Source organism: Alosa sapidissima, chromosome 4, assembly GCF_018492685.1.
Source record: "Alosa sapidissima isolate fAloSap1 chromosome 4, fAloSap1.pri, whole genome shotgun sequence".
Classification (NCBI taxonomy): domain Eukaryota; kingdom Metazoa; phylum Chordata; class Actinopteri; order Clupeiformes; family Clupeidae; genus Alosa; species Alosa sapidissima.
The window spans coordinates 3,251,653-3,272,490 of NC_055960.1; the positions used below are offsets into that span (position 1 = coordinate 3,251,653).

Below are 20,838 nucleotides of genomic sequence, written 5' to 3' on the forward strand. Positions count from 1 at the left end.
ACTGTACATATCTGTCTATATGGTTCATACTAAATATCCATATTTATTCAGTTTTTCTGTAATATATTTATCTGTTAATACATTGCATATATCTATATTGTTCTTACTACTACTATAATGGTACCGCCACTACATTGCACATACCTGTACATGTTGTTCATACATTGTTCATATTACAGTACATAGCCATATTTATTCTGCTCTTATAAGGTAACTGCTAATACACTGCACATATTTATATTAAATTTATGCTACTCTAAACCACCTTCTGCAAAACAACTGTATACTACTGTCTACACTGCACTATATTTCTTGTCCTGTCTATGCACCACCTGCCTATACTGTGTATATCACATTGCACTTTTCTGCCTTTTTGCACTTCTGGTTAGACGCAAACTGCATTTCGTTGTCTCTGTACTTGTTCTCTGCACAATGACAATAAATCTAATCTAATTTAATCTAAAAAAGTATCTGCCTCTGCTTTGCCTCCTTGCCTTTGCCTACGGATCATGCTATGAATAGCAGCAGCAATGTCTGCATAAGTTGAGACATTGTTATTGAACTTCTGGACCAGAGACATTCCATCAATGATTGTTTCTGTATTATATTCATCTGGAAGATTATCTGATAGTGATGCAAGTTTCTGCAAATGCTTTGCAAGTGCTGCTTTAGAGGTTTTCCTTGGGGTCCCCTCAGGTGTCCCCTTAAGGTCCAAGAGGGTGACAAAAGACTTCTCTCATGTCCAGTCTTTAACATGATGGTCTTGCCATGTGCCGGTGTTTTCTTTTTTGACTCATGCTCGTAAATGTCTTTAATTTTTGCTTTGTCAATGTATCATGGAATTTGTGCTTATAGTAGGGGGGCCTATGTGTCTAATTTGGGGACTTGTGGGATTCGCATGTTAATTTTTGGAGAGTATTATATCTTTGTTCTAGGGGTTCTTAAGAGTAGAAAAAAACATGTCTCCATTTTTTTTTGAAGGTTTTGAAGGACCCAAATCAAAGGTCAAATTCAGAAAAGGTCAAATTTGGTGTTTTGTCCATAAACCTCACATTGCTGGTATTATAGGGTTTGGTGCCAAAAAGCAAAGATATTCCACAAGGTAGTGTGCAAAAGTGGACCACATAAACAATACAACATTATAAAACATTTTTAGGCTGATAATTGATCTCTTTAACAAGAAATTGTCCGCTTAAAAAAATAATACTTCAATATCAATTCATGCCTATTAGTGTGCTTGAGTGTAGGCCTAGCCTACTCTGCCAGTTTTTGTCTACACCCATTCAGAGCACAAAGTGCAGAGATCTCTGTTCAAGTTTAATAGACTTTTACATAGCTAGTATCAGCTGAAGTCTGTAAGGCCTTCAGTAGCCTATGTAAGTGTGAAGAAAAGAAAGGGTCGTCAAATGAAAAGTAGTTTGTTGGTGCGCACATCCAAGGCAGGTGCTGGACAAAAAGTGCTAGGCTATCAAAAGGAAAAAAGGTAGATTGTCCGCACACTTGCTCCCATCAGAAATTTGTATTGACTTATTCACCCGTGTGTAACGTTTCGAGCTTATATGCTCTTCATCAGACTTGAATATCAGTCAGACTGTCGCCATATTTAAACAAGTACAAAAGGTCACATGACCCATCAGTGATAATTACATAGATTTACAAAACATTTATATACATATATACACAATGTCATAATATCTACAAAAACATGTACTTATAGAAAAACATTTATATAATATACTTTGTTTTTTTTATTTATTTATTTTTTATAAATAAGTACAAGCAAGAATACTTGGCTGTGTATCAGGCCGCATTAGGCCGTCATAATAAGTAAACATGATATTGGCGTCTATTCAGTCTACAGGTTACTAATCATACACTTATATAAAAGAGACTTCATTCACATTTATAAAATATAATATATAACCATATCCAAATATCAATTCACACAGTCGAGTCGAGACACATCACATAATCAGTTACAGAAAGGGCCTAATACTGAAGTCTTCATTTAACCCTTTAGGTGCCATTGTATCCAGTGTGTAAATCCAGTACAGTTCACGTTTAAGAAGTAGAGTGTCAATATGCCCCCCCCCTCCGGGGACTCTTAATAGATTCTATTCCGATGTATTTTAGAGGACATTATTGTCTGATATTCAAGTCTGATGAAGAGCGTATAAGCTCGAAACGTTACACACGGGTGAATAAGTCAATACAAATTCCTGATGGGAGCAAGTGTGTGGACAATCCACCTTTTTTCCTTAAGAAAAGAAAGGGTAAAAGGATCAGATAGACAAACAGACAGGTGAGTGTTTGTGTGTGTGTGTAAGAGAGAGAAAGAGAAAGAGAGACACTAGCAGTGACAGTTGGCTGTTTAGCTGGCAGTTATAGAATTTAGAATATCGAATAACCTGAAGCACATAGTGCTCTGTTCTTCATGGTTGGTGATATTAGTGACCTTCTAGCCTTCTACATTTGAGCAACCACATTTTCATAGTTCATGGTGGCACAGTCTAGTTAGGTTATATTCTGAGGTGTGTCTTTCTGTTAGTCAGGTGATGGCACACATATTCTAAAAGAAACAGATTTTGGGCTATGTATCCAGTGGCAGATATGTGTGGACTGGTGAATGACCCATCACTAGAGACATATGCCAAATTTTTAGTTTTTGTCCATGAGAGAGTATGGAAATTGGTGATCACAGATCAGCCAACGATTACAATGTTACAGTGCAGTTATTTTACAACAGAACAAAGCAGTTTGGCACAGGAACTGCTACAAATCCACCTGGAACAGTGAGCATCTGCAGCATGCTAAGATTCACTACTAGAAATCATGTGAAGCAGGCAGAAAAGGCAGAAAAGATGTGGTAGACCATCTTCTGAACCTGCAGCAACACCTCCAACTGCATCAAGTCCAGCTAGAGGGACTTTGTACACTTGTTCAGCAGCAGCTGCTGCCAGCATAGATAAGTGCTTCTTCTGTCAGAAGCAGACAAAAGAGCGTCTTCATGAGGTCTCTTTCAATGCAGGCAACCAACCAAGAGATATAAGTAATATTTTGAAGTCAATGACTTTTAACAGGTTGCCAGTGTAGAGATGCTAGGATGGGGGAAATATGTTCATATTTTTTGTGTGTGTGAGCAGCTGCATTTTGTATAAGCTGTAAGCTCTTTAGACAGGTATTATTACAGCCAGCGTAATAGCATTGCAATAGTCTATCCTTGAGGTGACAAAAGCATGGATTAATTTCTCGGCATCTGGTAAGGATAAGGACTTCCTTATCTTTGAAATGTTCCTTAAATGGTAAAATGAAGTTTTGGTGATCTGTTTTATGTGATTATTTAGTGATAGGTCCTGCGCTCCCGCACTACCAGACTCACCAACAGCTTCATACACCAAGCTGTAAGGATGCTGAACTCTCTCCCTCCTCTCCCCCCTCCACCCTCAGCTACATAACATCCTGGACATTGGACCCAAAATGGCCGCCTGCAGTACTCCACTTGCACACTTGCACACTTGTACACTTTACAACTTGGTGTTGTTGTCCTGAAAACACAACACTTCTGCTGCTCTTACATAACTTGCACCACTATGCCACTTTCTTTCTTACTTAGGTCAAACAGAACTACCCAAGCCTTTTATTGGCCTGACTTTGCACTAGTATTTTATTGACTGTCTATGCACAATTTCAACCAAATTTTGCTGCTCTTATTTTTTCATTATTATATGTGCCCTCTTATTTACTTATTTACTTACTTTTTTGTTTACTTGAATGTTATGTTTGTCTGTGGACCTAAATTGGCAAAATATGTCTTGTCTTCACCGTGGGATAGTGAGAAACGTAATTTCGATCTCTTTGTATGTCTGGAACATGTGAAGAAATTGACAATAAAGCTGACTTTGACTTTTGACTCAATTATAACTCCTAGGTTTTTAACACTTGTGGATGAGGTCAGTAGAAGATCACTATATGTAGCCTGTGATGTGGATAGGATATCCCTCATATTTTTAGAACCTAAAACCTTGACTTCTGTTTTATATGAGTTCAAAAGCAGGGAATTATTTGTCATCCATGTCTTTATATCTCTTATACATGTGTCAAGTTTGGCTAAAGGGGTTAATTCATCAGGTTTTATGGAGAGGTATAGCTGTGTATCATCTGCTAAACAACAGGGGCCCCAGTACTGAGCCTTGAGGCACTCCATATTTTACCATAATCTGGGTAGATGGTTTATTATGGACCTGTACAAATTGTTGACGGTTAGGAAGGTATGATCTAAACCAAGCGAGTGATGAGTCTGATGCCTATCTAATTTTCAAGCCTAAATAGTATGTCATGGTCTATGGTGTCAAAGGCAGCGCTGAGGTCCAGAAGGACCAGTATTGATACAAGGCTAGGCTTTTTGAGGGAGGGCTTAATAACAGATGTCTTAAACGACTGTGGTACATGCCCTGATAGCATTGAATTATTTATAATCAAGAGCAAACATTATCCAGGAAGGGGAGAGCAGAAGATGTGTAGGAATAGGGTCTAGTAGACTAGTTTTTTGATGTAGACTAGATTTTGATGAGGAAATTGTGGAGGTGAGATCTAATATGTTGTGTATATGTAAATGTTGTTCGAGGTCTCATCTGTGATTCTGTTATGTTTTTGCTATCTTTCAGCAATGGAGTATGTGTATTTGGTGAAACTGATTGGTTATTGATCTTATCTCTAATTGTTTGACATACAATCATAATACTGACATACAATCATACTGTTGAAAATAACTGTTTTGTGAACTTTATTCAACATAGCCAGTGATTTAGGCGAAATTTATGGTGTTAATTACAGTGAAATATACAATTTCAAAAAAATAGGGTTGAAACAGGTAAAAAAAAAATGGAGACATAATTTTTCTCCATGTTCAATGATCTCTAAAGACAGTCCAACCACTCTCCAAAAATTAACATTTCAAACCCACAGAAACCATATAGGCCCCCTGACTATTAGGTGTATCTGACTCCAGCCTCTATGTCATGATCTTTGCCTGTAGTATGAGCCTGAATCAGATCATCCCTAACCTCGTGTTGCTTTGCCTGCTGTAGATATGCAAATGAACTCATGTTCCTCTAAAAATGGATTGATCAAATTTCTGTTTCTGTCTCATCAGATCTAACTGTGTAGAATTTTTAAAACTGTTGTAAATGTATGTACTTGTAGATCAAGTCTTGGAAAATAGTTATTATTTCTTTTTAATGGAAATTATTTTAACATTAGATGAAAGACAATTTTAAGTATGATGATAATAATAATAATAATAATAATAATAATAATAATAATAATAATAATAATAATAATTGTACATAATGACAACAATGTGTAAAGTATGAATATTTTCACCAACCAGTTCATCTACATCTCATTCCCACATTCTTACTAGTCAAAAGTACAACTGAAATGTATAATGTAGATCATTTTAGCACCTGTGATGCAATTACCATAATTTCCCAACTATTAGCTGCAGCTTATACATTGATTTTGCAAAATTTCTTCAGCTATGAGGTTAATACACGGGGGCAGTTAATATGGTATATGGTTTTGTTTCTTTTAACTTGCATAAAACACTGTCCTGTGGCTTATACACAATACGGCTAATACACAGGAAATTACTGTATGTATTTAATGTGCCCTGGACATTATAAAATTATAATATTTATGTTAAGATGGGTACATGTGGTGATGTGAACAATTTTCATATGGTATTCCATGAATGTAAAGGTAATATGTGATTGGTAATCATGATGTTTTGATCTCTTGGAATATCTCTTATGGGTAGTTTCAATAAAATACTAATTTACTGAATTTTGGGGTGTTTCCGAATAGTACATTTACAAATACTAAATAGCATAGCAATGCAGACCTATGTAATCATTTGTATTTCAAGTCTGCTGGGAGGTAGGAAGGTATAAATACATTGATTAATGAAGTAGTGGGCATTTCAATTAGTGCTGCAACATGTTGTGTCTCTGAAAATGTAGATTTGCTCATTATTACACATAAATCTTGAATTTTATCAACCAAAATGAAGGTCAAAATCACATAATGATTCAAAATATGTATGCCAACATCAAACACCACATATACATCAGTAATAATGAGGTTTGGATTATTTTCTGGGCTCTTGAGTGGTTTAACAAAAAAAAAAGCCAATAGTCGGAATTTTCTTTTTTCAAATCAGAGGTCAACTTTGAAGGCCTGTACAGCCACAAAGCTACAAGATCCAACTTGCTATCATACCATTTTATACTCCAGAGATATATAGCTTTTAGAAAAATATAGTGAGATTTACTTCCCTGAGTTAAACAATAGATTTTTTTACCTTTCTCCAGTTCATCCAGCCGTTCTGTGAGTCTGGCGATACCACTTTTAGCTCAAGCCTAGCATAGATCATTGAATCGGATTAGACCATTAGCTTCTTGCCTGCTAGCATCACGCTTAAAAGTCACTAAGATTTCCTAACGGAAAATGAAACGTGGCAATTTTCTAGGCTGATTTGACATGTAGGGCTGCAGCTATCGATTCTTTTTGTTTTTCTATTCTAGTGATTATTTCATATATTAATTGGATAATATGAGTGTGTTTTACTTATTCACAGATTGGGATAAATGCAGAGACCAAATTTCCCTCACGGGATCAAAAGAGTATATATACTTACTAAAATACTTGTGCAATTTATTAATATGCACAACAAATGTCATGCTGTAAACTAGCCCTAGTCACGTTAAAGTAAATTAATATATCTGTTTTATGTAGATTTGTGCATCTGCAGCATTTACCATTACTACCAAATAACCTCCCTTACAAAAAATAACTGCAGTTTTTACAGTGCAGTACTTTAGTATTTTCATGTCCAAAATACTGCATTTATGCAGTAAAGTACAGTAGGCTACTATGCAGTACAATGCAGTTTCCGGGAGTGTGAGTGTTTGTGTGCACGTGCGAGAGAGAGAGATGTAGAGAGAGACGAGATGAGTGTGTGTGATGAGGTTTTTGGTGTTTTGCTCACTTGCAATGTTATATTATATTTTATAGTTTACTAATTAAAATTTCGACAGCTTAACATCATAGACTCACGACATTAGGCTACAGCCCCTACAAATAGAATATGTTCTAACTAGCTAATACATTAAATCAGTTAACATCAGTGTTTACGTTGCGTTGTGTCGGCGGCTCTTGGTGAGCTGGTAACAACTGGATGCTTTGAAATGATCCCAAAACTTTGGACATTCTCTGCCTTTTACGGAGGGTTTTTTGGCTCTCTGTCATCTCACCCACTTAATTCTGAAAGTGGTGTGCACGTCAGTAATAACAGTCCGTGTGAAGCAATAATCCCTGATCTGAGTAGGCCACATAACGCAAGTGGATTAAACGAAGCATCGAGGCAGAGAATATTCCTCGATCCTTTTTTGTAATCAAATTATTCGAATTACTCGAGTAATCGTTTCAGGTCTATTGACATGGAACTATACTCTCATTCTGGCGTAATAATCAAGGAATATTGCGAACGTACCATGGGCGCAGCAGCACAATGATATCAAGCAGTCCCCGTATGAAAATAGTCCCTGTAGGCTGTAACTTCCAGCAACAAGTTTGAGCTGCAGCAGATTATTACGCCGGAATGAGAGAATAGTTCCATGTCAAATCAGCCTAGAAAATCACAATGTTTCAGTTTCCATTAGACTTATTACACTTTCTAACTTGAGAAGAGACAAGTTTGAGTAAGTATATATACTTTTTTGATCCCGTAAGGGAAATTTGGTCTCTGCATTTATCCCAATCCGTGAATTAGTGAAACACACTCAGCACACAGTGAACACACAGTGAGGTGAAGCACACACTAATCCCAACCCGGTGAGCTGCCTGCTACAGCGGCGCTCGGGGAGCAGTGAGGGGTTACAACGGTGCCTTGCTCAAGGGCACTTCAGTCGTTCCTACTAGTCGGGGTTCGAACCGGCAACCCTCCGGTTACAAGTCAAAAGCCCTAACCAGTAGGCCACGGCGGCCCCCAAATAGGACATTTACTGGAATACTGGAAGTCAAGTGTGATGCTAGCAGGCAAGATGCTAATGGTCTAATCCGATTTAATGATCTATGCTAGGCTGGAGCTAAAAGAACAGAATGGCTGGATGAATGAGAAAGAAAACAATTGATTTGGAGAAAGGTACTCCTTTGTTTTGTTTTACTCCAGGGGAGGTGGAAAATGAGTGTAATTCACCAAATGGTGGAATATCCCTTTAATCCTAACCATAAATGTCTAGTGATGACCCTGCTTGCAAGCTCAGAGGCAGAAATGACATTCATATACGGAAACAAACCAGACTCACTCACAGAAACATATTTTTCAAGAGCATCTATTCAACCCAGTTTGGCTCACCATCTCATCCTCGTAGAGAAACCCCCACTTACTTCTCGCTGCTGTCACTCTCATGTACAGGCCTCTCCTCCTTGTGGTCACTGCTGGAGCGGTGCAGGCTGCGACGTGAGTGCTTGCGGCGGGGTTGGTCACGCTCACGGTCAACCTGCTCTTCCTGTTCCAGCCCCTCACTCTCCACATATGGGTATGCCACCAGGTTAATGTAGCCATCTAGATCTCCCTCAAAACACACCAACACCACACCTGTGGGCATACCAAGAACACACACCTGGTTAGGAGACCAGGTCACACACCACAGATCAAGAAACATTAATAAGTGCTGTTTTATCACAGCAAGTTTTGTTCATTGCTTCAATGTCCTTCAAGAGTGAATGTATTTGTTCTCTGTGTAACTACTTAAAGTAGGGGGTCCTATTTGCTTCTGTACCTTTCTGAGGTCACTTTTTGGAGAGTTGTTGGACCGTCTTATTAGATAATGGAATGAAGTCATTTTTATACCTCTTTCACATTTCACAATTAATGTTTTTCTCTAGACACTACATATTGTGAACAGGGAAACATTTTTAACTAATAGATATCATCATGAAACTTGCCCAGTTATTTTCTCAAATAAAGACAAAGATTATTTGAGTTTTTCTGAAGTTTTCTGAAATGTTATGTTTGAATGTAAATTAGGTATTCTATTTGTTCAAATTTACTTTACATTTTTGTCATTTTTAAGTAGAATTAAGAATTAATAATCAAGACCTAACAGTCTCAAACAAATGAATGAAAATGATGGGCACCCAGATACATTGACCCCCGTACTATTGATAACTGAATGCAAAATTCTGAATTCTGCATGTAGATATTCAATAGGGTGTGACGAATTCAAACTCAAAGGTAGAATCAACGATGTAGCCACACCCCCAATGTCACATCCAAAAGACGCAAAAACACTCACACACACACGTGTTGAACTGCAGCATCAACGCCTCTAAATTTAGGCTGCAGCCAGTTAAAAAAAAAACACATCAAACGACCGAAATCGAAGCCCCTCTTGCTACTCTGAAATCAAAGGCATGGAAGTATTTTGTCGTTCATTCACATCAATTAGCACTAACTTACTCAACAGCAATTGAAAAGATGATCTAGTTACAGTCCAAAATTACTTGAAGGCATAAAATGCACATTGATAAGTGCATAAGTGCATTCCACTAACCTTAGGTCTCTTAGGAATGTGCTGAAAAAAATCTAATTATCATTTTGTGTTGTTTCATTTCACGAAGTTCACTAGTAAGCGCTTTGGTGCAGCGGCCAGTGTGTGATCAGAGTGTAATTGCAGTCTTTACCGTTAGAAAATCGTATTCGATCATATTGCGATATTATCGCAAATGCAATTAATCGTTCAGCCCTACCCGAAACATAATAGAAATCTAGAATCGAATCATGACTTTAAAATCGAATCAAGCATTTGGAGAATCGTGACACCCCTAATATTCAACGAGAGAAAGAGGAGAAGACTGACCAATATGAAGTATGATTACAAGTTTGAATGCCAGATGAATAACAATATGCCCTACAGCTACATTCACTCCAAAAAGACAAAAGTAGGGATGCCATCTAGCCATGAGGTGGCAGTAAGAGTGAGTGTGAGTGAGTAAGAGATTCTGACAACAGTGACCCTGTTGAGCTGCCGAGAGTTTTGTAGTACTCTGATCCCTCTTTGGTGATGTCAGCTGGACAGCAGAAGCAAATGAATGAAGACAGTGCTGATGTCACATAAGCCTCTCTCCATCTCATGCATGTTTGTTTTGAGATTCTGTGAGGCAGCACATGAGGCTCTTCCAACAGAGGCTCTTTGATCTTAAACTATCTAGCATTAGGGATTTGCTTTTTGGCTATCTATAAGAAACCTAAGACACAAAGTGCTCTAAATATAAGGCGATCCTTGGCTCTTCCTTCTCACGGTCCGAACAATGCCAGGATTTAACGTCATGGCTTCTCAGTGGCTGTAAGTGAAGCTTAGACATGTTTGTTTAGACTGTATAGCTGTACTAAAGTACTAAAACAAGAGCAGTCAGGTGACTACAGATCCCCACTCCAGTTACGCAATATTAAGTAAAGTGAAATACTGTGATGAGTACCCTGCGTAGTATAACGCCTCCATTTAGGAGTTGAGTGAGCTGGGGTGGACAATCCCCAGAAAATAAGTAATTCTGTCTTCCTTCTACCTGTGCATTTAACACAGACAATGGCACAACTCATCAACCTGTTACATCAGCTTATTAGTGATAATTAGGATCAGCTACCTGATCAGAAAAAAAAGGATCAGCAAAAAAAATGTAATCTGACCAAGCCACAACAGAAAGTTAACTGTAGACACTGTGAAATTGAGGATAAGCAGGGAGCAATTTGAAGGTGAGAGGCGGGAGGATCTTAGACGCTGTAGATGGAGACTTTTGGTTCTTTATCGGTCAATTAGCAAAATATCTCTGGTGTATCTGATCAGCTGTTTCTTGTGTTTTTAAATCTTCCGATCGTGGGTTGCACACATTCAGCGCCATCAAAAGCCTGTTCTGCCTTAAGCCATTTACACTGGCGTGGTTCCGTCTCTGTGACTACCCTTAATGGCGAAACAATTAGGAGGCCATGATGAACCCCCATACAGCCTCCATCTTTCCAAAGAGGACAGACGTGCCACGATAAAGGCACAATAATGACGCAAAAAAAGCCTCCATCCACAGGGTGATATGTTTCCTTATCAAATGCCTGCCTTGAACAGGCTATATTAAAACACCTTGACAGCAAGAATAACAGTGTCTGTGAATGAGTGAATGAGCCAGTCAGTTTAAGTGGACCAAAATGCAATCATGCGCTTCTATCTAAGCTATAAAAAAATTAAAAGGAGCACAAACCAAAACAGTCCTGACAAGTCAAGAAATGGGCATTAGGTTTCGTCCACTTATACTTAATGGACAACAATTGCACAGCCCTGGAGCCCCAAGTTATTTATAACTCACATTCCTCTTGTTTTAAGTCTCATTGTCACCAATCAACAATGTCAAGCCTGTAGACTCAAGAGGCCAGCCCTATTTTTATCACAGTCCAGTGCTCTACAGCAGACTGGTGGTGTACACAGTATGGGAAAACTGGGGGATGAAGGAGTCTTTTCAAATATGATACAAAAATAAAAATCAAGGAACTTCTTGTTGAATAAGGTACAGGTCAGATCAGCAAAACATACAGCCTAGTCTGTACCATAGTCACCGTGGCAAATTTCTATTCATTAACCATGCCCAAGACCTAGGCTACCAATAGTAGTGTGCAGACCAAATGAATTTGTTTTTCTTGAAAATTATACCACATTTGCATAATACATGCAAAATTTCAACTTGATACATTACACACTTACTGAGAAAATGTATCGGCTTTACACTAGATTCGCCTATACAGAATAGAGGATAATGTATTGTGCATGGCATAGGGAAAAATGGGAAATGTCTTAAATTGTGTTATATCTCATCTAAAGGTATGCTTTCAGAAAATATATAGTTTAGGGTGTTTAAACTGTTATCCATAGACAGTATATGTTAAAATGTATCCGCTTTACACTAGATTCACCTATACAGAATAGAGGGCAATGTATTGTGCATGGCATGGAGAAAGATGGGACATGTCCTAATTGGTGTTATATCACATCTAGAGGTTATGCTTTTACAAAATATATAGTTTATGGCAGGGGTCACCAAATGGCGGACCGCGGTCCGAGTCCGGACCTTGACGTGATCCTATCCGGACCCGGACCATAATAGCCTAATTTAGATTTTCACGTAAGATTTCAAAGCTGTGCTAAATGTTTCGTTGGTTAGGATAACAGCATTTACTTCAGGAGCTTCCGGAACCATGATTTCGCTTGCTGCTACTCAGCCAGTGAAATTTGTGAATTCTGATAAAATCGAGCCAGTGAGTAAAGTAGCCTAGTATGGAGAAGAGACTGATAGCCTGAAACGAGCGAGGAGAGGAGACAGGACGAGAAACAATCAAATGGATATCTAAGTTAACGATAAGTTATTTTCAAATCATCGATTGCTCAAAGAGGAGAAAGCTAGACAGAGAGAAAAGAGAAAAGATACGGGGGCAATACCACGCAAAACTGTCACGTCTGTAACGCCAACTAAATATGGATGTGACAGTTTTGCGCGGAATTGCCCTGGACCTCTTCTATATATTCTGAGACAGGCGATTTTTAAAAGCGCCAATTTGAAGCACCTCTACTAGACAAAGCATATATTTTGAGCAAGCATAGGGTGGGCCCATTTAACAGTGAACTGAGACCACAGAATATTTTACGATTTAAGAAGGCAATATGATTGATCCACCACAATCTAGTTAAGCTTACATGCATTCACTGCCCAACAACGTGATGTTCCTGGGTTTCCAGGATTTCGGTTCAAAAAACTAAAAAAAATTAGTTCAAAAAACTAAAATTAATGGGTTCAAGTAACCAGCTGTGGAATATCCATCCTTGTCTCAGCTCAAATTTTATTTTAAGTTCACGTTAAGATTTTAAAAATAGCCAAGGCTACTCAGTTTTTCTCCCCAATTACTCTTATCTTGCCTTATTTCTCCTCATTTCGAATATTGCCTTTTAGGCTACTTATTTTATTTCACATTAAGCCTACTCAATAAAGTATCTATCTATCTATCTATCTATCTATCTATCTATCTATCTATCTATCTATCTAACAAGGCTCCATCCATCCATCCATCCTAATATTATATATATATTATACATACATACATACATATACATAGCCTAAACACGCACGTTAAACATTATGATGCTCCGGACCTTTGCTTGAGGAAATTTTCCGTAACTGGACCTCGCTGAAGATTAATTTAATACCCCTGGTTTATGGTGTTTAATTTGTTTCCCTTAATAATGCAGGCCAAAATGTATCTGTTGTTCAATTGATTCGCCTATACAGAATAGAGGAGTATGGTATGGAGGAAGATGGGACATAAGTTGATCGATGCTATATTTCATACAGGGCATATGCTTTTACAATATGTATAGTTTTGGCTATTCTATGACTTTGGTAACACCATGATCCATGCATAGGCATGCATTGTTACTTATTAATCTCAAACTATATTAATATAGCATGCACCTTTTTGCCAGATGTCACAACAATAGTCACCTCTTTGGAGACTAGGTGCAGTTATCTGTACCCTTCTGTCGAATTTGGACATTATCATGTCCATCTTCAACTTTGCTTTTACAATTTTCCTTCATTCAATTACATAAACATAAGGTGCTATCTGATTACTGTTTTAGCCAAAATTGTGCAAAGTAAAGAGGCATCATACAGGCCCCTCTGATTGGACAGACAGTCTATCAGTCAACCTCCGGGCAGAATGCGATACGGAGAAGTTACATACTGCACAAATTTTAAGACCCAGATATCAAAATTCAAGACTTTTTCAAGTCTTTTCAAGGTATTATTTCCAAATTCATAAATTCAATGCTTTTAAGACTTTTTAAGAACCCTGCTGAAGAAATAAAAAATAAAAAAATCCAGAAAAAAAAACTCTAATTAAACCTATATGACCGAAGCTTCGCTAGCGCAGCGGACATAATTACACATTAGCCTTTCCAATCATTAACAATCCATCTGAGAGGATCAAGCAATGGCGTGCAATTTGTGCACAAACATAAGTAAACCAGGCCTACAACCTCAGGTTATCATTCATCTAATAATGCGAAAAACTGGAACCTGCTTACCATTCAAACAGAGTGCATTATGCATTCTTAAATTCACAACCACATGATTTATTGTAATTAGCTATCCAAAACAGCTTCACATGCTGTTGACATTGTTTAACATTAATGCACCACGAAAGTCTTTATGAAAATCATTCCAGCAAGACTCTCCCAATCAGATCCCTCACATGACTCCTACCTTTGTACTCAGGAGTGAATTCCTTCATCTCAGGTGGAAGAGACTCATAGAAGCGCTGCTCACGGGAGATGAGGGGCTTGCAGACAGTGTGGTCATCATAGCGCATCATGCTTGTGTGGCCACCCACTTGGTGCACAAAGGGTTCCAGAGGCACTCCTCCAGAGCGCTGCCTAGCGGCCCCTGCCTGCTGCTGTGGCTGAGTCTGCTGCTGCTGCGGCGTTTGACCTTGGCTGTGGCCTCCACTGTGCTTGCCCACCTCCATGCTGTGCGGGACGCACATGGCGTTAGAGGCCCGTGAGGCACTGGGGGCATGGGCACGGGCACGTAGGCCAGGCGAGCGCGGAGGAGGGGGCGGCTGAGAGCGCAGGCTGCCGCCCGGAGGGGGTGGAGCCAGCCCGCCGGCCACACCCACCAGCAGCCAGTTGATTCCGCCCCCACGAGCGGCGCTGCTGGCCAACTGCTGGGTAAAAGAGAAAGATTCAGAATTAAAGATAGGTAGGCCTGTTTCAGACAAACTACATCAAAACCACAATCAGCTAACTAAGCACACCAAACGAATCATTACACTGTATAAATGTAATTAAATATTTCTAACGTTTGTAAAGCCAAGAGTACAGGAGCTGCGTCCATGGAATAATATCCAGATTCATGCAAGGCATGTGTGAGGCAAGTGTCCTTAGCATGGTTCATGGGCGGTCTATACAGCACCAAAATGTTGTGCCAGCACGGATTAGTTAACTGCACATGATTCATTACACTACTAATGTTCATCATTGGACTTGCAGTACATATGTATTTTCATTGGTGTGTGCTACCTGAGAATAAATCTGATGACAAACTGGTTATAAACTGAGACTTTATTTCATACTCTAAATAAGATTATTATACAGCTCTTCGGAGTGCTGCAGAAAGTTCAAGTTCAAGAACATTCTGAGGTCTGTTCAAACTATATAATTACTGCTGCAAAGTATATAATGACCGCTGTCAATAGCCCCCTTCAGACCGTCGAGCCAAAGTCGAGCTAACCAGGCCGTGCCGGGGCTAATTGCTTTCACACCTTCAGGTGGGGTGATAACTGTTGCCACTTGGGGGCTATATCGGTGCTACTGACCGCTGATTTCTGGCCCAACCTAAACATTGGGCCACTTGGTGCTAGAACGGGGCTAGGGGTGGTGTCAAGGTAAAGGTGGGGTCAACCCGTTGTGTGTGGAGTCGAGAAACATGATTTAATCTGTCTAACGTAGGCTATGAAAGCACAGCAGTACTCGCTAGCACGCCGAGTTTAGAGATAGCGGTTGTTAAAGATGTTTGCCTGTCAGTATGCTAACTCTGAGGTCGCCATGTAGCACAGTAAAAAGTGAACTTAGTTGAGTTAGATGAGTTAACGAACATAGACAAGCGTCCCATTAAATTATTCGTGCCAGTGTGTTTTATGCTATCGATAGTGTGGAATACTTTAGAGAACTATTGTAAAAGCACCAATTTCTGTCCCTTTCGTTCGTTTTTTAATACTTCAAAACAACATTTGATAAATTAACCTTACATTTTCCAGTAGCCATAGGTGTGTAGATTTGAACAAAGTCTGATTTGGTTCTTAGCAGGAGCATCTACTGCCTTCAAAATCCGATTTTCTATTTTTTTACTGTGCGCTCGGAGCACTGCTGGGCTGGTGTGTGCCCAGTCACGCAGCACATAGTTGGGAAATCAAGATTCCACTGGAGCTCCAAGCGGATTTGTACACGCAGCCTTACAACACTGTTTACAGTTCTTCGAGTCACAGTAAAATATAATTTTTAGTACATAGCTAATTTAGATAGACGTGTTGTGTGTGCTTGCGTTTATTTAGGAATCCGCCATCTTGTTTGTATAGAAATGAATATTACGTGACATACACGTAAAAGGGCGGAAATAGGTGACTGACTTCAATAGCATACAGGATAGGATAGAGATACGTGACTTGTCTTTTTTGCTTATCCTGTTTGAAAATGGGTGGTATTGGTGACGTTTTCACAAGCGGGGGAGTGTCGAGGTGTAATCCGGAGAGGCTAGTAGCCTGACAGTCTGAACACAACGGTCTCAGGGATAGGCTTGTAGACCTGGGCCACTATCACCGGTGGGGTATACTACGAAGCACAACATATCTAGGCTATGTAGACATATCGAGGCTTCACAAAGCCTTGACTCAGGGGTATACGTTAAGTGATACTACGATAGCAGTTTTGTGATATATTTGTCAAACTAGGCTTTCAGCTCAGATCGGTGTTGGAATGATGTTGGCCAATCATGAAACGTGGAGACGCACAAAACCGCCTATATTAAAAAACTTCCTTTTAGGAATTTTCTTCCGTTTAGGAATTACTTCCGCATTTATGAGCGATAGTGTAATCTACACTGCGGTCATTTTTAGTGTCTAGCCTATAACATCAAATAAATCGATTGTCATCAGATGTTGTATGGTATGCACGTCCATAGTGGCATATTTGCACGCACAACACTATTATAAGCGCATTCGATATTCAAAATGTGTGTAGAGGCGGTGTTCCACCTGTAAGATATATGACAGAATCCTACACGTGAGAACTTCCGTTTTTCAAGACAATTGATTGGTCAGTGGGCGGTAGATTACACGATTTGAGCTATAACTTAGCACATAACCTCCTCCCGACCAGGTTTAGTTGCGAGCATAAGACACTAAAACAGATCCACTTTCGTGTCACAGCATACCCTGGCTTTGAGTGCAACATACCTCGCTAACCCACTAATCGAGATTCGTAGTATACCCCGCAGGTGGCCCCCAAATTACCCTAGCCCACCCACAACCTTGGCAACACCCTCGATCTAGTCATTTCCAGAGGGATAGAAGTCACAGACTTATCAGTAAAAGATATAAATATGTCTGATCATCATTGTGTATCTTTTAATATTGTACTACATACTCCAAAAATTCATCCCGAAATTGCAATCAAATCGCGACTCTTGGACATTAGAGCAGAACAGCAGTTCATAGCTCTTATAGACTCCATAAATTTAGATATTTTACATCATCCCATTGATCAAATGGTAGAGGCTCTCAATCGTGAATTAGGCGCTCTGCTTGACAGAGTGGCACCCTTAAAGACTAAAAAAAGGCCCTGTAGCAAACTGACACCTTGGATGAACGAAAATATCCATGATCTAAAAAGATCATGTAGGAAAGCTGAGAGAACATGGAGAAAAACTAAGTTACAGGTTCACCGTGCCATTCTAAAAGAAAAAATTGCAAATTATAATAGAGCTATTCGGAATGAGAGGAGGAACCACTTCTCTAAGGTAATTGCTGAAAACAGTGGAAACTCTAGGGTGTTGTTCTCTACCATTGATAGGCTATTGCATCAAACACCTTTTGATACACTCAGTCAGGCATCCTCTCTAAGATGCGAAGAATTTGCAGACTTCTTCAAAAACAAAGTCATTTCTATAAGGGAGGCTATTGGTAACACAAGTAATATGTTTGATAGTACACCCAAAAACAGCCCCCCAAAATTAAGGTCCTTTAGCACTATTACTCAATCTGAGCTTGGTAAAATTATAACTCAAACCGGCTCCTCAACATGTGTTTTAGATCCAATCCCTACTACATTCCTCAAAAAAGTATATGATGGCTTAGCTCCCTTTTTTCTCAAGGTAATAAATACCTCATTAGAAACAGGTATATTTCCAACTGCTTTTAAAACCGCTGTTGTGAAACCTTTACTTAAAAAGTCAAATCTTGACCATACCAATCTGAGCAACTACAGGCCTATATCAAATCTATCGTTTTTGAGCAAAGTACTTGAAAAAGTTGTTTGTAATCAGTTAAATACCTTCCTCAACGAAAACAGTATCCTTGAAAAATTCCAATCAGGTTTTAGATCAAATCACAGCACAGAAACGGCTCTAGTAAAAATAGTCAATGATCTCAGACTAGCTACCGACTCAAACAAAGTCTCAATCCTTATTCTTCTGGATTTGAGTGCGGCATTTGACACCATTGATCATAGCATCCTAATTCACCGCCTTGCGAAGTGGGTGGGTCTCTCTGATAATGCTCTAAACTGGTTTCAAACCTACATTACTGGCAGAGATTTTTATATCAGTCTAGGAGATCATGTATCTGAAAAACATGACTTGCCTTTTGGTGTGGCCCAGGGGAGCTGCCTTGGTCCCCTGCTATTTTCTCTATATATGCTTCCATTGGGAAACGTCATAAGTCAACATAATGTAAACTTCCACAGCTACGCAGATGATACCCAATTGTATCTTTCTGTTGAGCCAACTAACCCAGATGGCCTTTGCTCCCTCACTGCATGCCTAACCTCCATTAATCAGTGGATGAGCAAAAACTTTTTGAAACTAAATGATGACAAAACAGAGGTACTTCTGGTTGGACCAAAACTAAAGCGAGATATTATTCTTAGTAATCTGGGGAACTTGGCACACCAGGTCAAACCAAAAGTAACAAGCCTCGGTGTCATCTTAGATGCAGAGTTAAGTTTTAAGCCCCATATCAGTAAAGTTACTCAGACAGCCTATTTCCACTTGAGAAACATTGCCAAAGTGCGGCCTTTTTTAACTCAACAAGATGCAGAAAAACTAATTCACGCCTTTATCACTAGCAGGTTAGACTACTGCAATGCACTTTTCACTGGTCTTCCCAAAAAACATCTAAAGAAATTGGCACTCATACAGAACTCTGCGGCTAGACTTTTAACTAAGACTAAGAAGAGAGAACACATCACCCCTGTGTTGGCTGAACTGCACTGGCTCCCTATTTCCTATAGAATTGATTTTAAGGTTATGTTAATTACTTACAAAGCTCTGAATGGCATAGCACCTTCATATATCTCTGAGCTTTTAATATCTTATCAACCACAAAGGAAACTTAGATCATCCAATTCTAATCTTTTAATCGTACCCAAAGTGCTCCACAAACAAAGTGGAGAAGCTGCGTTTATCCATTATGCCCCCAAACTATGGAACACCCTGCCTCTGTACATCAAGCAGGCGAGTTCAGTAAATATTTTTAAAAAAGATCTGAAAACATACCTGTACAGGAAAGCTTTTAGTTAACTCATCTTATCCTGTAGACTACATTTTCAGATTATTCTACATCTGCTACTATTGGAGGGCGCAGCCAGCCAGAAGCAGATGGGCTCCCCCTATTAAGTCAGGTTCTGCTCAAGGTTTCTTCCTGGAATATGGGAGTTTTTCCTTGCCACAGTTGCCATATGGCGTGCTTGTGGGGGGTAAGAGGGTTAAGGCTGCCAGTCTTATGACGTCATTTTCTATATTTTTGATATGTTGCTGAGCATATCATAAACAGCAAAGAAAAGTGATTGATAATGACTGACTGACTACTATTGTGTTACATGCTTCAAATGTAAAGCACTTTGAGCTGCATTCTGTGTATGAAAGGTGCTATACAAATAAAGCTTTATTATTATTATTATTATTATTATAGCCTGGCCTGGCTCGACGGTCTGAAGTCAGCCATTGGCAATGGGTTTTGTGCCTCCGATTCAGGTCTTTCATATCATTCCGCAAGTACATTTGCAATGGAATTTCATTGAAAGTGAGTCAGCTAGTAAGACATTCCCACGCAAGAACTAAAACTGTCAAGTTCTATCTGTATGGCGAACTATTTGTTTTGTCAGCAAAAGCCACGAAACGGTAGCAAAATCATTTTTAAAGACCAATTTTGCTAAGATTCTTTTCTCGTTTTGTCAAGTAGCCATATAATAGGGGTCCTGTTCGCCCTGTCAGAACTTATTTTCTGATAATTACTGGCGGACAATACATTATCCCTTACGTAAACAATATAAATAAGATAACTATTAGCTGAATTAGATTACCAGCAAATACATTTCAGATTACCATTACAAAGAGAGCTGCACCATGTCTATGGATTAGGCTTAGCCACATAGTCAATAAGTTAAGCGAGGATGTTTTATTGTTCTATTAGCTAGCATTGTGTATAATATGCTTGTCACTTGCAGGAGACAAAGTCTTTACTTGTAGATAGCTAGTTTAGTTAGCTAATCATTGCTAACATTCAAGTGATATTACAGGACACCAGGTGGTCAACTAATAGAGACAAAAGGATAGGATGTTATAGGATTTTGTGTGTCCGTGACGTGTGATGTGTGTGTGTATGTTCGCTTGTGAGTGTGTGTGGAGGGTAATGGTGTGTATGTGTGTTTGTGTGTTTGTGTGTGCGTGCGTGCCTGCTTGCCTGCATGTGTGTGTTTTTATGTGTGTTTGTGCGTGTGTGGGTGTGCGAATGCGTGTATGTATGTGTTATGTGCGTGCGAGTGAGTCTGTGCGTGCGTGCATGCCTGCATGCATATGCCTCCATGTCTACTGTGTGTGTATGTGTGTTAATGTGTGTGTGTTTGTGCATGCATGCACGTGTTGTGTTTGTGTACGTGCATGTGGGTGGGTGTGTTTGTGCATGCGTGC

The 20,838-nt window shown here is 39.3% G+C and overlaps 1 protein-coding gene across 4 annotated transcripts in view; it reads right to left on the reverse strand.

The window, feature by feature from the left end:
- ip6k1 (inositol hexakisphosphate kinase 1) overlaps positions 1–20,838 on the reverse strand; it is a 50,251-nt gene that overhangs the window by 11,064 nt on the left and 18,349 nt on the right. For 2 of the 4 annotated variants that reach the window (XM_042090050.1, XM_042090052.1), the window contains 2 exons: positions 14,362–14,818; positions 8,449–8,659 (listed from right to left, as the gene is read on the reverse strand). In XM_042090050.1, coding sequence (XP_041945984.1) covers positions 8,449–8,659; positions 14,362–14,641 — 491 coding nt within the window. In that variant the 5' untranslated portion in view covers positions 14,642–14,818. Of the gene's footprint in view, positions 1–8,448; positions 8,660–14,361; positions 14,822–20,838 lie in introns of all 4 variants that reach the window. The other 2 variants (XM_042090049.1, XM_042090051.1) reach the window with 1 other exon arrangement.